The sequence below is a fragment of the Danio rerio genome, chromosome 8 (assembly GCF_049306965.1).
Source record: "Danio rerio strain Tuebingen ecotype United States chromosome 8, GRCz12tu, whole genome shotgun sequence".
Lineage (NCBI taxonomy): Eukaryota > Metazoa > Chordata > Actinopteri > Cypriniformes > Danionidae > Danio > Danio rerio.
The window spans coordinates 30145415-30161211 of record NC_133183.1 but is presented as its reverse complement, the minus strand read 5'-3'; the positions used below and the strand labels follow the sequence as shown (position 1 = coordinate 30161211).

General features: G+C 35.4%; 1 protein-coding gene and 1 long non-coding RNA gene across 5 annotated transcripts in view; one reads left to right on the top strand and one right to left on the bottom strand.

Moving 5' to 3' along the window:
• Positions 1-15797, bottom strand: part of kcnd3 (potassium voltage-gated channel, Shal-related subfamily, member 3) — a 170737-nt gene that overhangs the window by 13911 nt on the left and 141029 nt on the right. For all 3 annotated transcript variants that reach the window (XM_005167002.6, XM_005167003.6, NM_199802.1), the window contains 1 exon segment: positions 3800-3898. In XM_005167002.6, the coding sequence (XP_005167059.1) occupies positions 3800-3898 (99 nt within the window).
• Positions 1-15797, top strand: part of LOC141375642 (uncharacterized) — a 76559-nt gene that overhangs the window by 5732 nt on the left and 55030 nt on the right. The window contains exon 2 of one of the 2 annotated variants that reach the window (XR_012384395.1): positions 15045-15162. The exons of the other annotated variant lie outside the window; for it this stretch is intronic. This is a non-coding gene — a long non-coding RNA (uncharacterized lncRNA). The remainder of the gene's footprint in view (positions 1-15044; positions 15163-15797) is intronic. 2 annotated transcript variants of the gene reach the window in all.

Here is a 15797-nt window from a genome sequence, read left to right as displayed (position 1 = left end):
ATTTATCATGTATACTCATACACCCAAAGAGCTTCACAACCGTGAGGAGGGTCTCTCCACACCATCACCAGTGTGCAGAATCCTCTTGCACCAAATTAGTTTTGCAACTTTTATATTTGATCTTTTGCATTTAGTTATGCTTGTAATTTGTTTATTACATGCCATGCATATTTTTTTTTCTTACAAAGTCATGCCAGTAAATCAAAAGCTAATAAAGTTTCCGAATAGAGCTATTCAAATCATCTGGTGAAATTGTATTCATATATATTGCAGAAATACAAAATATCGCAATGTCAGATTTTTTTAATATTGTGCAGCCTAACTATACATATTGAATTATGTGATTTCTGACACATGCAGCCAATGTTAGCTCCAACAAGTAAAATTGATAATCATCGCTGATAAAATCCATTGGAAACAAATAGTATTGTTTTTAATAAGCAACAAGTCAAATAAAAAAGACCTAGTTTATCCGATTAATCTAAAAAATAATCACCCAATTAATCGATTATCAAAATAATCATTAGTTGCAGCCCTAGCCAACTGTAATATGTGTTGTTTGATAGTAAGATGAACAGAAAATTCAGCTTGATCTCACGAGGAAAGTAACTATCTTACATTTTGTCAGTTTAGTGACTAATTGAAATAAATTTGTACGAGTTCAGTCGTATGATTTCAAAAAGGAGGCGTGGCACCCAACCCCACCTCTAAACCCAACCGTCATTGTTGGATAAGTAAATCGTACTAAATTGTACGAATGAGATTGTACAAATTCATACGAATTAGCCACTAAATCAAAAAGTTGCAAATTGCTGTGAGGTTGTGATGTAAACATTTCTAAAGACAGTCAGTTCCCCTCAGAGATTCATTCATATAAACTCCTATTTTACTACAACTCTAGTAGTATCATAAATTACTTGGTGTTTCATCCGATTCGTGTCATCACATATTTCAATCGTTTCATCTCTAGATGATATTTTTATACTAGGGTTGCTCTACATTATTGTCATTACAGCTGTGGTCCAATTTGTTCTATTGCTTCACATTTATAACATTAATGTTATTTTCATATTTATAATAATTGGTGTGAACAGCGTATTATTAATTAATCACACAGCTGATATTAATCACAAAGTAAATTTCTACTGTCTTGAGGTCTTTCAAAACCCAAAGCTCAGTTTTGTCAGGTTTCTCCAGTTTCACTCCCTGGACATCTCAAAGGATGTCCTGTGAAATCGGTTAGCTGTCTGTGAAGTGGCCTGTGATCTGTCTCGGTGTTCGCTGCTCACTTGTAACATTTTCCTCATTCCTCAAACGCGTTCAGAGAATCACTGCTTCCTTTTCCAAGAAGACATTTTATAAGAGTTGGACAGCTTGAAACAACTGCAGCAATAAAGACCAGATCTCTCTTTCACACACACATGCTCACAAGCCTGCTCACTAATGAGGGTGTTCAGGAAAACATTAAGACATTTTCACATCGGTTCATCACTCTGTTCTGATAAATTGGATGTCATTGAGTTAATTGAGCTGATGTTTGTGCAAATATGCAAACACGAAAATCTCATAATCGCTCTTAAGTGCTGAAAATTGGAACCCCCCCTTGTGAATCTCTAATGTTAAACAGTTTTAAAGCAAAACAACCTGGCAGTTTTACCTCAGCACTAAAGCACTGCCAGATTCAGATGCTGTTCAAAACCAGAGATAATGTATGTCAAATGAAAAGGGAGCCACTGGAATAAAAATATTAACTACAGAGAAAAAACATTTACATGAATATTTTTGTTTTTGTTTGTGTGTTTGTATTTGGGTCAAAGACGAGACGTCCTATATTAGTGTCTGCATCAAAAGGGAATTGAGGGATTTTTGTGAAAATAAATCTTCCAAATATGGGTGAAATAATGTTCCATAATCATTCAGAGTAGCAGATTTATGTATGCGAGAATGAAACGCTCATTCTGACCTGTAATTAAAAGCAATTGTAGTAATTTTTCTTACATTTTAAACTGAGATGCACCTATGTACAAGATAAAAACAAATCTACAGGCTGATTATATACTGTTAATCAAAAGAGGGCAGTAGATTGTTGTCTATTGTGTGGAAATACTTTTAATTTATTTTCCACAATGATGACAAATGCATTGACAAAAACATTTAATCAAATGACCATTCCCATTAAGAATTCTTACAGAATTCAAACATAGACGTCTTGGCCAAAACAAGGCTAAATTTGGGCTGTTTGTGAAACTTTATTAGACATCTGACAATAGTCCAAAAAAGGACTACACTGTTTGTTGTCTTGACTTTTTGTCATTACATTTTTTTTACAGTGTAGTTATGAAATAGACAGGAGTCAAAGTGAAATCTGGCTAAATTGTCTGTTATAGTTGCACGATTCTGGCTAAAATGAGAATCAAAATTTTTTTGCTTAAAGATCTCGATTTTCTTACGATTCTATAGATTTGGTAGGCTATTATTATTGTTATTTCTTAAACATGGTAAAATAAATAATAATAATATTAAGCCTTTGTGTTGGTCTGCTGTTGGTTAAAATGCTTAATTTTGTATAGACTTTGAATAGTGGATTTGAGTAGACTTTAAATTTGGCCTTGTTTATTAATGCACAGTTTATATCAGAATACAACTATTCATAATTTTGGAGTTTAATTATTGTGTTTGAGACATAAGCTTGTCATTTAACATTGACATTAACATTATTAGACCAGTTTTTCACTAGTAAAATAAGACATTTGTCATTATTAGATTCAATTTTATATTTTATTCTGTATACTGACACTGTTAAATGTTTATTTGCATGCACAACACTTTGCTATGAAAGGAAAAAAAAAAACATATCAAATGCTTGTTTTAATCAAAACTCTAAAATGTGTTACGATCATTTAAATGATGTGCACGCTTTCAGTCTCGCTTTCACTGCCGAGTGCGCCCGTCATGGCTGCCGTCACTCTGAGAAAAAACAAACACACACATGCAAATCATACTTGCCGCATGACTCCCAAACGATCGCTCTGTGCAACAAACTGAATGTTATTTTAGCACTTTATTACCTGTTATTCACAGCCTATACAGGTTCTGTTCACTGAAGTAGACGCGAGCGCACGCATCCTCTCAGTAGTAAATACAGCATACGTGTGATTTTTGTGGCAGAGAATACATCATTAGATTAGGACAGAAATGACATTTTTGGCTGAATTATACCTTATGAATACAGTACGCGACTGCATTTGGAGGTGTCCACGTTGCTGAGGAACATATATAAAATGACTTAAATTATCCTGAAGATCCTAAATAAATTATCTTGAACTTGAAAATATAATTGACTTAATTATAGAAATGCTGGATTAAGATCGTGTGCAGGGTTGAATTAATATCACAACTCTTTTTCAATTAATCGTGCAACCCTATTGTCTAGTCCAGTTTTCAAGATTATTATAATTAGATTTTCACTGACAGCCCAATTATAGCCTTGTTTCAGCAAAAATGTCTATAGATTAAATGTCTATTCGATGTCTTTTAAGCACAAATTTGCTTGGTAGGTTCTTTTAAATAGACATGACAACAGTTTTTGGTATATAAACTACTTTTACACTAAATAAAAGTTTAGTGGATGTATTATTATTCTTATTTTTCTAAAAAAAAAATAGAATAAAATGAGTGTCATTTAAATGTTGAAGAAAATGGGCAAAACAACAGTATTACACTATTATTATTTAATAGGTTGAAAAGCCATTTACATCTTTGACCCATGAGTGTGAGTGTGTGTGTGTGTGTTTCTCACCGTTAGCTCCAGTGATTGGTTGAGTCCGTTTCGTTTGCTATGCAGGAAGGCGGTAGAGCTGCCACTCTTGGAAATTCTCATTCGGGCCAGTCTGGCTTTCTGTCAACACACACATACACACACAACACAGAGGAAGTTACAACTCAGTCTACCAGTGCTTTTCCATCAGAGAGGTCTTGGTTTCAATCTGATCCCTGTTGAAAGTGCAATTCAGATCAAAGTACTTTAAGAAACAAAATGGATTTTTTCGCAAAGATTGCTGTCCGTCATGAGATGATGAAAAATGCAAGCGCCTTCGAAAACTACTGAACCAACCCCAACAACCCTGACAGCCACGCGGTGGAAATGTGCAGCGATCAGGGGAGAAGAAAGCGCCTGCTCTACAAAGCATAAAAGACTGGTAATTTGGAGAAACGCAGCTGTGTAATGGTTAATTACAGTAAACGTCTTGTGTAATGCTGAATTACGGTTGGCGCAGCTGTGTAACGATAAATGATAGAGCAGCGGTTTGCACTCCCTCAGTCTATGTCGTTTTTATAGGCACAGCATGGATGATGGGGGGAAAACCAGCAGTCAATCCTCTGTGGAACATCAAATTTTAATATTTACAATGAATGAGAGTATTTTAATCTCCTCAGATCCAGAGGCATCAAATGATCTGATTTGTGCTCTTATTCTCTCATCATCTCATGTAAAACAGATTCTGTCTCTCGCTTCGGCTCGCTCAATATTTAAGAAGCTCTATTGACACGATAAAAAGGATTTACATTGGAAAAGTGTTAAGCATGATAAATACATTAGATTGACATTTTCTTGAGCATATTAGTGCATTATGGGTGGTTGTCAGGGTGTTGCCATGCAGTTGTGAAGGTGCTCTGAGTGGTTTTTAGTCCATTAATTAATGCTTGCTATAATTAGTTTATATATCTGTCTGTCCGTCTATCTATTAGGGATGTGCAATTAATCGAAATTTAGTTTCGATTTAAATTTTGGCTTCTAATGATTATGAAAAAACATTAATTGAGATAAAACATATATTGCGTCATATGTCGCCCCCTTTCTAGTTGTGCACATTTGTTGCTCTGCAAAGCTCAGTTTCACGTGAAAAATACTAAGCATGTACTGTAATGTAACTTGCAGCATTTTGCAGCCATCTTAATGTGAGCGCTTTAATGATCAAATACATTCAAATTTGTTAAAACGCAGTGTTTAGTGATTATTCATATTAACCCTTATTTATGTAATAAACAAACGAGTTGAGAATCAAAATACATGTAAAAGTGAAACCATAAATCAGAACTGTACTGCTCTTAAAGTGACAGTGCACATTATGAACCTCCACAATATGACAACCCTCCTGAATTATTAACGGCCTTTTATATTTTTCCCCCAATTTCTGTTTAACGAAAAGAAGATTTTTTAATAACCCATTTCTAAACATAATAGATTTAATAACTCATTTCTAATAACTGATTTCTTATATCTATGCTTTGATGACATTAAATATTATTTTACTAGGTTTTTCAAGATTCAAGCATTCAGCTTAAAGTGCAATTCAAAGGCTTAATTAGGTTAGTTAGGCAAGTCTTTGTATAACAGTAGTTTCTTCATCACACAACCAAAAATGTAATGCTTAAGGGGGCTAATAATATTAATCTAAAAATAGTTGTAAAAATATTTAAACCTGCTTTTATTGTAGCCAAAATAAAACAAATAAGATTTTCCCCAGAGGACAAAATATTATAGGAAAGGCTGTGAAAATATCCTTGCTCTGTTAAACACCATTTGGGAATCACCCACCTACCCACCTACCTACCTACCGACCTACCGACCGACCGACCGACCAAACACCAACCAACCAATCAATGCATCTTCAAGCTTTTTTATTATGCAATATTTTTTATTGTTTCTTATATGAGAAAATCTAGCAAGGTCAGTTTATTTTTTATTTTTTTAAATTTTTTTTTAGGATTTGTCTTGCGTGTTCATTTGTCAGACACGAGTAATTAGTAAAACATTTAAAGATTTTTAAAAACCATCAAGATTTTGTAGGATGTATATAATGTATAATATAATGCAATGTAGGATGCAGCACAGCAAGAAGTTTGCTGGTTTGAGCCCCTTTGGGTCAGTTGGCATTTCTGTGTGGAGTTTGCATGTTCTTCTCGTGTTAGCGTTTCCACCGGGTGCTCCGCTTTCCCCCACTGTCCAAAGACATGTGGTATAGATGAATTGTGTGAACTAAATTGGCGGATAGTGTATGTGTGTGTATGTGAGAGTGTATGGTGTTTCCCAGTACTGGGTTGCAGCTGAAAGGTTATCCTCTGTGTAAAACATATGCTGGAAAAGTTGGCGGTTCATTCCGCTGTGGCGACTCCAGAATAATAAAGGGCCTAAGCCAAAGAAAACTGAATGAATGAATAATGTAATGTAAATATAATGTAATATGTCACTTGATTTATTTTTCATTAATAAATACACAGTACAAGTATATATCTTTATCTTTTTTTGTGCTTTTTTCACAATTTTTATTTATCTAATGCAATTTAGTAAGGGTTAGATGCTTTAGCACTCTGTGCTTAAAGTAAGAAAAATAGTCTTGTTTTCAGGACGTCTGGATAATTAAACTGGAGAACTTGACAAAGGATTTTCTTATTTCCATTTTTTTTTGCAGCGTGACTTGAATATTTCTATTTTATTAATCTGTTTTAACTGTGTTTTCATTCTCTTAGTCATAAAGCGGCTTTGTGTGGCCTCATGTCAGGTGTGTAATAAGAGCACGCAGGCTGATTTTCTTGTCACCTTCACACATAGGCAGGAGGTGTTCATGGTCTGAACTGTTAATAGCGCCTTTAAATGCTGGATATCAGCTCATTTAACAGCAATGTACATTAAACAGCTAAACGCTCAGGGGAGAAGAACAGTGTTTGCATGGCCATACATTGTGAATAACATACATTGTGTATAACATCAGCTCTCATCCACCGTTAGGGGTCATCGGTTCACCCTCCTCTATTGATTTAGGCCAACTGGCTTTGCTTTCTCAGATACAAATTCTCTGTTTTTCAGTCCGACGAGTGTTTGTATGCGAGTGTGCGTTTTTGTAAATTATTGAAGAGGAACAAATTGTGTCTCAATTGCATCAGGGGCCTCGCCGAGATCAAACCGGCATTGTGATGTTCATTAATTTCTCACACACACTTGAACAGAGATTGAAAGAACATACACCATCATTAAAACCCTCACACACACACACACACACACACACACACACACACACACACACACACACACACACACATATGTGAGTCCCTGTGGGTGAGTGGAGTGCTAACTCTGCTCTTTTCACAGGAGATTGCCATCACATAATGGAATCAGTTCAGGCCTCTGAGACCGTTTGTATTTCCAACAAATGCCGCAACAATTTTCGGCTATCGTGGAAAAAAATGAGAAACGTTTTTTTTTTTTTCTGGAGGATCTGCCCCTGCAGAACGTGAGATGGGGAACGGGGCTGAGGTTCTTTATCAATGTGACACAGACTATCGCTGCTGAGAATGGTTGTTCAAAAAGAGTTGGCCATAACAAACCTGCGCTGATGATCAGATACACAGAACGAAGCAAAAAATCACTGATTACATTTCAGTCATACACATATTCAGCAGTACTGTGAAGATCGGGGAGGCAGGAAGACCTCCATTATTCTAATATCATTGTGAGTATTATGTATCAAACTCCTTTTATGAAGCAAATTTGTGGTCCGTGACCCATTTCGGTTCGCTGTGATCATATCAGAGGTTTACTATTTGAAAAGAAATGCATTTAAAATATTTTTTATAGCATCTTTTCAGCAGGACTATAATAACGTGCAATAAAATGTAGTTTCATGTGTTGTTATTCTGGTAGCTTTGAATGAGTAGGTAAGATCATCTTTATCTGGCCTCATCTTTACATTTTTAGAAAAAAAAAATACTATTAAGGCCATAACATATGGATTCAAATGGAGTGTGGTGTTTTCAAGCATTCAATTAGCATGTTAATTAAATGAAAATGTGTAATAGTTTACATTAGTGATGCATGCGTTGATGGGCACATTGGTGTTGGTCGATAAAGGCTTTTTTAGATGTAAATGTTATCAGCCGGTGAGGAAATGAATTGTCTCTTGATTAATTATGGATTATTTCTGTGGGTTGATACACTTGTGTGCTGCTGGCCATAAGGGGTGTGATGCTTTATAACAGTTTCTGCAAGAGGAAAAACAAGATGTCGGCAGCGTAGATGTTTTTATTTTCACTGTAAAAATTGCAGTTTGCAAATAAATGATTTTGAGAAAAGAAAGATCTAGTTTTATTTTGCAGTTTCCTTGTTTTCATCATCTACAGTTTTAAAAATCAAATCAGTTCTCCACTAAATTTATTTGTCATTTGTTTTTATAATTGGAACCGATCAGTATTGGCTATAGATATTTAGTGATTGTACTGGTATAAAATGTCCTTATTGATGGTTTTACTAGTTTAAATTTGAATTAAATTCTGTTAGTTTATCTTGAGAGTTATTTTTAAGCTTTAAGTAGGACTTAAGGATATTTCTATTTGATTTCATAATTACTTATCGTTATAATTACCAGCTGAAGTGCCACTGCGCCCCACTAGAGGGTGCTCTATCTTTAAACTCAGCCAGCCATCAGAATGTTTCCCACAACCCACTGTGATTATTAAGCTGCTTTTCCACTGCACATAACGTTCGGACACGACTGTCGGAACACACCCCCTTGGGGTAGTCACACAGAATTTTCCGTTTTGTCGTGCACCATAGGAAGCTGATTCTCGCAGTGGTATCTGAAATAAAGCAGTGCAAAAGCAAAAGCAAGAGCATTTATTCTGTGTGTGTTTACAATAGAACAATGGAATAGAATGTTTTCATTATATATAGACTTTTTTTTCGGATTAAAAAATAACAAAAACTCCTATTTCTCATCTTACGCACATGGACTTACTTGGACACTGGAACACATCAGATCTGGTTGGCCAAATGCATACGGTCTAGTCACAGGAGTTCAAATATTTTAACAGATCCACAGCTCAAATTGGATCGACAATTTCTGCATATGGAGATGATCAAAACTGCACGCAGCTCCAGGACTACTCTCCATTGGAAATTAATGACTTTCGCTCTGTCGTTTGTCGACTACAGTGGAAAGGCGGCTTTACAAACACACACCCGTTTCATATCATCTGGACTATATAAGTCACACTGACACATCACGATTCTTGATTCCATGTAGTGAACATTTCTGAGCATTTCCATTGTTTCTTTGTCTTTCCATGCCTGGTTATTTGATGTTAGATCTGTCCTTTTATTCAATGGCTGACTTTTGTCTGTTTGTTGGATATCTCTTTTGGATTATCCTGGACATTGTGGATAATTGACCGTCCTTTTATATTAAATCTACATTTGGATCCTCTCTTGTGTAGTCACGCCCATTCATTCATTCATTTTCTTGTTGGCTTAGTCCCTTTATTAATCCAGGGTCGCCACAGCGGAATGAACCGCCAACTTATCCAGCAAGTTTTTACGCAGCGGATGCCCTTCCAGCCACAACCCATCTCTGGGAATGTAGTCACGCCCATAGGTTGTAATTATAATAGCTTTTAACAGTTTAGTTTTAAGTACTTCTGCAAACCAAATATATTTAATTGTTGGACTGCTATTATTTATAAGTTTTTCAGGATTTTGTGAATTTTTTTGTTGTCATATTCTGTATTTATATTCTTTAATATCTATTGAATGCACTTCATAGAGGTTCTGTTTTAATATACCCATGTGTATCTGAAATAAAACCTTTTGTATAGACCATTTTGAGGGATGTAAACCAAAACAATGGTACCAACGTATTTCTTGTTTTACATTTTAAATGTCTAAAGCTTCCTAGAATCCAAAAAGAGTCACATATTGATAAATAATGTCATGATAGCTGTTTTAACATTAATCTACGATTGAATCGCCTCTTGTTACAGTTATGAAATAGTTTTTATAACAAGCAGGAAATGTCTATGGGCCAATGACATGACAACATTGAAATGGTCTATACAGGTCTGTGCCTCTTAACTAGAAAAAATCCTTAATTACTTCCGAGGTACTCTACAAGTGCACATTCAATACAGTTTTAAAGGCACTTGGGGACAGCTTGGTTGTAAACCTTTAATCTCTATCCTGCATCAAAAACAGCCAAAAGTTTCATTAAAGTTTGTGCTGTTCGATGCCACAAGGTCAGTTTCTCGTGGCGGGATGAAGTCTGACCTGCACCACAGAACCATACAGATGCCACAGTGAAAGTAGAGCTTTTAAAATCATACACAGCAGATTGTGATTAGATGGTTTGACCAAAAAGACAAGGGCCTTGTCCATCCCAAAAGGTTAATAATAAATTAACCATTATTTGGAGAAATGAAACTGTAACCATTGGATGTAATAAAAAGCAGTATGTAACAGAGTTGTTCTTTTAATTAATTACATTATTCAAACCCTTTTATACACTAAATGTGTCATTGAGATAACATGCAATGTGCAAGCTGTTATGCTTTAAAGCATTTGTTTTTGTGCAAACTACCAAAAACTGGTGCAGAGGTGCTGAGAGGCACTTTCTTCATTATACATTTCTCTGAAAGGGTGGGCAGCAAAGCAGACAAAATTTTATCAGTTAATAAAGTGTCTATTGGACTGTACATTTGCTAAATACTACAAGTTGTTGCTTAAAATGATCTGTCACTATTGGTTGTAGTGTTTTTCTGCCATCTGTAAGATTTCTGACACTTTCCAAGTGTCAATGTTATCTTAAAATGATAATTAAAGGTGCAGTATGTAAGCTTGACACCCAGTGGTTGAACTAGGTAATGCACACTTGGATCAAAACACATTTTCACTCCTCTTCTGATGAGTCCATTCAAGCGCATCTCTAGATGGACGTGAGTGTGCCTTACTATCGAGCCTAAAGGCAGATTTGAACCATTTTCTGACTAAAAGCAACAGCACACGATAGAAGGAAAATTTTCCATTTAAAAATTTGTTTTAACCAACACCTCGAATTGATATATTAGAAATGACTTCTATTTTTTGCAGCCGAACAACAGAAAACTGACAATGGTTATCTCAGATACACCTCATGTGCTTTATTCAGTGTTAAATGCTAACTATGTGAGTTTAAATGCCATTTTACATGACATTTATTGCCATACTACTGAAGCAGATAGTTTACCTCAGATCTAAAAAATAAAATAAAACGTTTGAAATTGAACTTCAGAACTGTGACTCAGTGCAAGCCAACACATATCAGTGATTCAGCATGTACATTATTTAGAGCAAAAACCTTACCATTTTGTGAGTGTGTACATGTTCTCTGCTTTTGACTGTCTGTGTTTAAATTTCTGTCGTGTTGCGTCTGGTGCAAACAGCCAAATTGTTTTTCAAAGCGAAATTACAACCTGCTCACCTAATGTTTACGTTCGTAATATTTATATTATTTGCTAATTAATAACCACCTCATGTGGAACTCTGAATCTGCATCTCATTTTGGGGTAGTTACTGTCCACCGGAGGTCACATTTGACTAAATGGTAATCCGGGGTGCTAAAATATAATTGGATAAAGTGGCAGTGGGTGGGTTGAAAGAACCTAAACAAAGACAGCCGTTCTGACACTTAACTCGCATTATAAAAGTGGAATGACTTCAGTATTGTTTTTTATTTAAACAAGAATGTTCACTTGGCATGTTTCTTAAATATCTGCAAATATATTGTGGTATTTTTATGCTTTATAATAGTCAAGAACATACGTACAGGACCTTTTAATCAGCATTTTCTTTTTTGTTTTTGCGAATGCAGTTATTGTTAAAAAAATTAGTCAACAAATACTTGCTATCAAACAAAACTTTTACCCTTTAGCTTGCCACTGTAAGGCAAAAATGAGCCTTAAATTATATTATGCATCATTTAAGCCAATGGTTCGCAACCTTTTAGACTGCAAGACACCAAAAACAATGTTTAATGGCCTGAATCTTTTATTCGTAACTGAAACTTTAAGGCATTTAAGAAAGAGCTGTATGTTTCTCACTTATTTTAACCGACAAAACTGACTTTTACAGTCAAGTGTCACCATGACTTTTTTAATGAATAATAATAATGACTAAGAATTAGTTATTTACTTAGCTTTATGTTGTTTAGAGAAAAAAATAAAAATAAAGTCCTGCTTGTTTCATGAAAAAGCAAAGAACAGGGACTAATAGTAGGCTATTAAAAAGAGATACAAATTATAGTACTTAACACAAATCCTGACCTTAACTCTGTCTTATTCCATGGCTGTATATTCACAAGACTCTATTAGTACTGCAGTTCACTCAGACTTGTCCAGAAAAAGCACACAAGTGGTCATATTTGAAAAATAGGATTAATAAAACATGAAACGCAGAGCCTAGAAATCTATCAAAAATATCTGAGTTGCTCCTTCACAGTTGAATATGTCCTGACTGGAACTCTGCTTGTCAGATGAATGTGATAACGTGCTGTTGCATGAACACAACAAGTACTGTGGTTGTTCAATTACTCATGTTGAGGTATACAGAAGAAAAAAATGGGGCACACAACACCAGGATGAGCATGGAATGGCTCAATACATTTTTTCTGGTTGTGAACTATCTGTTTAAATAATAAAGCCCTCTTGGACGTTTGCTTCCAACCGATGAGCCGTAAAAAAGCCATTTCACTGTGCATATGAAAATATAGTAAATCAGTTTAGTTTAATTTGAAAATATCCCAACCAAAACCAAGCCCATATTGTTTACTGGAGGATTATACAGAATTATAGCCACTTTTTGTGTGCATGTCAATCTATCTTTCCGTTTATCTGTCTATATACACAGAACTTTAGGATCTGAAGAAATCCGTTAATCTGTGAGTCAGCTCTTTGACGTACATTCTTTTGCGTTTGTGTAGTTTCTACAGGTGTGAAACAAGAGCATTCACAGAAATGGAAGCTCAGCAAGCTTAAGTGGATTATTTATGTCAATTAAACAAACTTTTCTCACTTTCGCCGTTTGCTCAGTGCAGTTCACATGAGTTCCCACAGGTCACGTGCTTTCCGGAATACCATGGGCTTTTAAAAGATCTATTTCAGAAAGTGATGGAATTGTATATATTTTGTCCAATAATGGAATATCAGGGGTATTTGTTTGTTGCTTTAAATTTTAGTTTTCATTTTATCCAAGACTGGTTTTGATATTCGGCTTAAATGGAGACCATGAGTTCAGTCAAAGAGCGGATAAGAGTCACTGCTGTCAATAAAGTGAAATGAAATGCAATGGTTTTGAGTGCTGTGAGAGTGTTGTCATGGTTGCTAAGGTGTTTTTTTAATTCCCGGGAAGAGGCTGGCTGCCATGATATCATTTTTTAGGGTTGGCATTGTTTGGGTCTGCAATGTCTGTCAATATTTCCAAATCGAAGGGCTCCAGTAACTAAATTGCCTGAATTGATACTTAAAGAAAGAAGTCTCAAAGCGATTTTTGAAAGCATTAAAAACCTTAAATTGAGCACTACATTAAAAGTTTAAACCTAAATAACAAATTTACATAACAAATTCACAATAAGCTACAAGTACTACTTGATAGGCTACTGAATAAACGGTCAATGTTTTTGGTATGCTACAAAACAGAATCAATATTATCATATTTTGTCTTCTAAAATACGACCTCCAAACTTACTCCATATGTCAACCTGCACATGTACAGTATGCACGCTTAACAATTATTATTGCTTTCATTTCCTTCAGTTAAAATAAAAGTCTATACAATAAACATTACAGTTTCCTTCTTTCTATTTTTGTTATCATGCTTAACAATGATGATCAATTACAGTCATATTATTTACGGATTACTGATTTGAAATGTAGCCTATTAATTTATTTTCATCTAAAGAGGCATGTCTTTTAATCCTATCTTTCACTTCCTGTGCCCCTGATTTCAACTGACATCTCAGGCATTTAAGTGGCACTAAAACGAGGGACTGAAATATGTGTTCTGATTCACTCCATAACATACCGGTCTTCTAGTTTTCAGTCCAGAACTCTAGTTGCCTCCAGGCCTAAAATGCAACAGCAACTTTATTTCTGCTTTTAGCTCCTTCTCTCTTTTTTAAAGTTTGTTTTTATTGATTTGAATTAAATTACAAACCCAGCGAACAACACAGAATATTAACTTATATATTATTTCAGAATGAATATATACAGTATATATTTATTTATTATAATTGACCAATGTGTGCATGTGTGTTAATAATAATAGTAGTAGTAATAATAATAATAATAATATCATTTATTACTTTCATTCATTCATTCGTATTGACTTAGCTCCTTATTTATCAGGGGTCACCACAGCGGAATGAACTGCCAACTATTCTGGAATATGTTTTACGCAGCTGATGCCCTTCCAGCTGCACCCCAGTACTGAGAAACACCTATAAACTTTCACATTCACACACGCACTAATACACTATTATGGGCAATTTTGTTTACCCAATTCACCTATAGCTCATGTCTTGGTTTTGGTTCCAAAGGAATGTTTTCTCCAGTCATTTCACAGACCAGAACAAGCACTTCCTTAGAAAACAACTGCAGCTCACCACACTCCGCCTTACAGTGAAACAGAGTTGCAATTTCATCTTTACATTTTGTGCAATAGTCTTAAAATTTAGGGTTAATCCGATGTAATTTCAAAGGTGTAATGCAAGTCCTCATCATCTCAGCAGGCACACATCATCAAAAGAAGTTAGAATTAGGTCATGACGTCAGGTGACCAAAATTGAATGTCTAGTCAACGTCTAAGGACAACGTTAACGTCCAATAACGACGTCAAATTACGTTGATATTTGGTTGATTTTAGATTGTGTTGGAAAGTAACCAAAATCCAACATCTGATAGATTTCAAAGTTGTAACGTCCACACAACGTCAAGGTGTAACATGAGTAGATGTTGAAATTTGGTTAATTTTTAGTTTGGACGTTGGACATTGATGATGGCCTGATGCACATTTCCAAACAAAATCCAAAGTCCCCACAACATTGGGGTACGTTTCGGTACAACGTCAATATGACGTCATGTTGACTTCCTGTGTCTGCATTTGTACTACTAGCTCTTTCTTAATGCAGAATTAGTTTTCATTATAACCGTTTAAGGCTGTCTTTATTATTTTTTTTTTTTTTTAGGTTTGGTCCAGGTGGAACACCAATAGAGGCTGTTTGCCTTCCATTCAACTTGGGTTTTAATAGCATCATTAAATACTCTGATGACGTGTGGTTGTCTGTGTGAGCAGGATTTGTGGAGGTATGCAATTACGTTACCGCCATGCAGAACTGGTAGCCTTGTCATTTGGAGCGAAATACTAGCTTTTTAATGTGTTAATGCTGCTAAAATGAATCACAGATGATATTCATATTTTCAGTGTGCATGTGTATGTAAAACAGGTGCTGAATTAATAATGAATAAGTCATTAGCATTCATTGAAGCAGCTAACAGTTCTGTTCTCAGAGCTAATGAATCAACCCTAATTACTGGACCAACTTTGATCAAAACTCTGATTCCTAAACTAACTTTGAACAAACTTCCGGATCAGGCATGAGGGTTTGAGCATAATGAGATCATTGAGTGATCAGTCATGAAAGAATTGTGTGATGTCTAGGAAACGGTCTGTTCTCTTTAGCTCTCTGGCTGTGCAGATTTGCATTAGTTATTAATAAGCTGGCCCAGTGTATGTGGATTTCTGTGTAGTCACAAAAATAAAATAAAAAATGCTGCATGTTCGTAAGGTGAGACACTGGAAGATGAAATTAGCACATGAAGTCTGAAGCTTTCCGCACTTTGATCAAAGTTTCATTACGCTGATGCTCACTTGGACGGTTCTTCATCAAACCGAGCTGTCATGTCTGCAATGTGCTTAATGCAGAGTCTTCTGGAAAGCC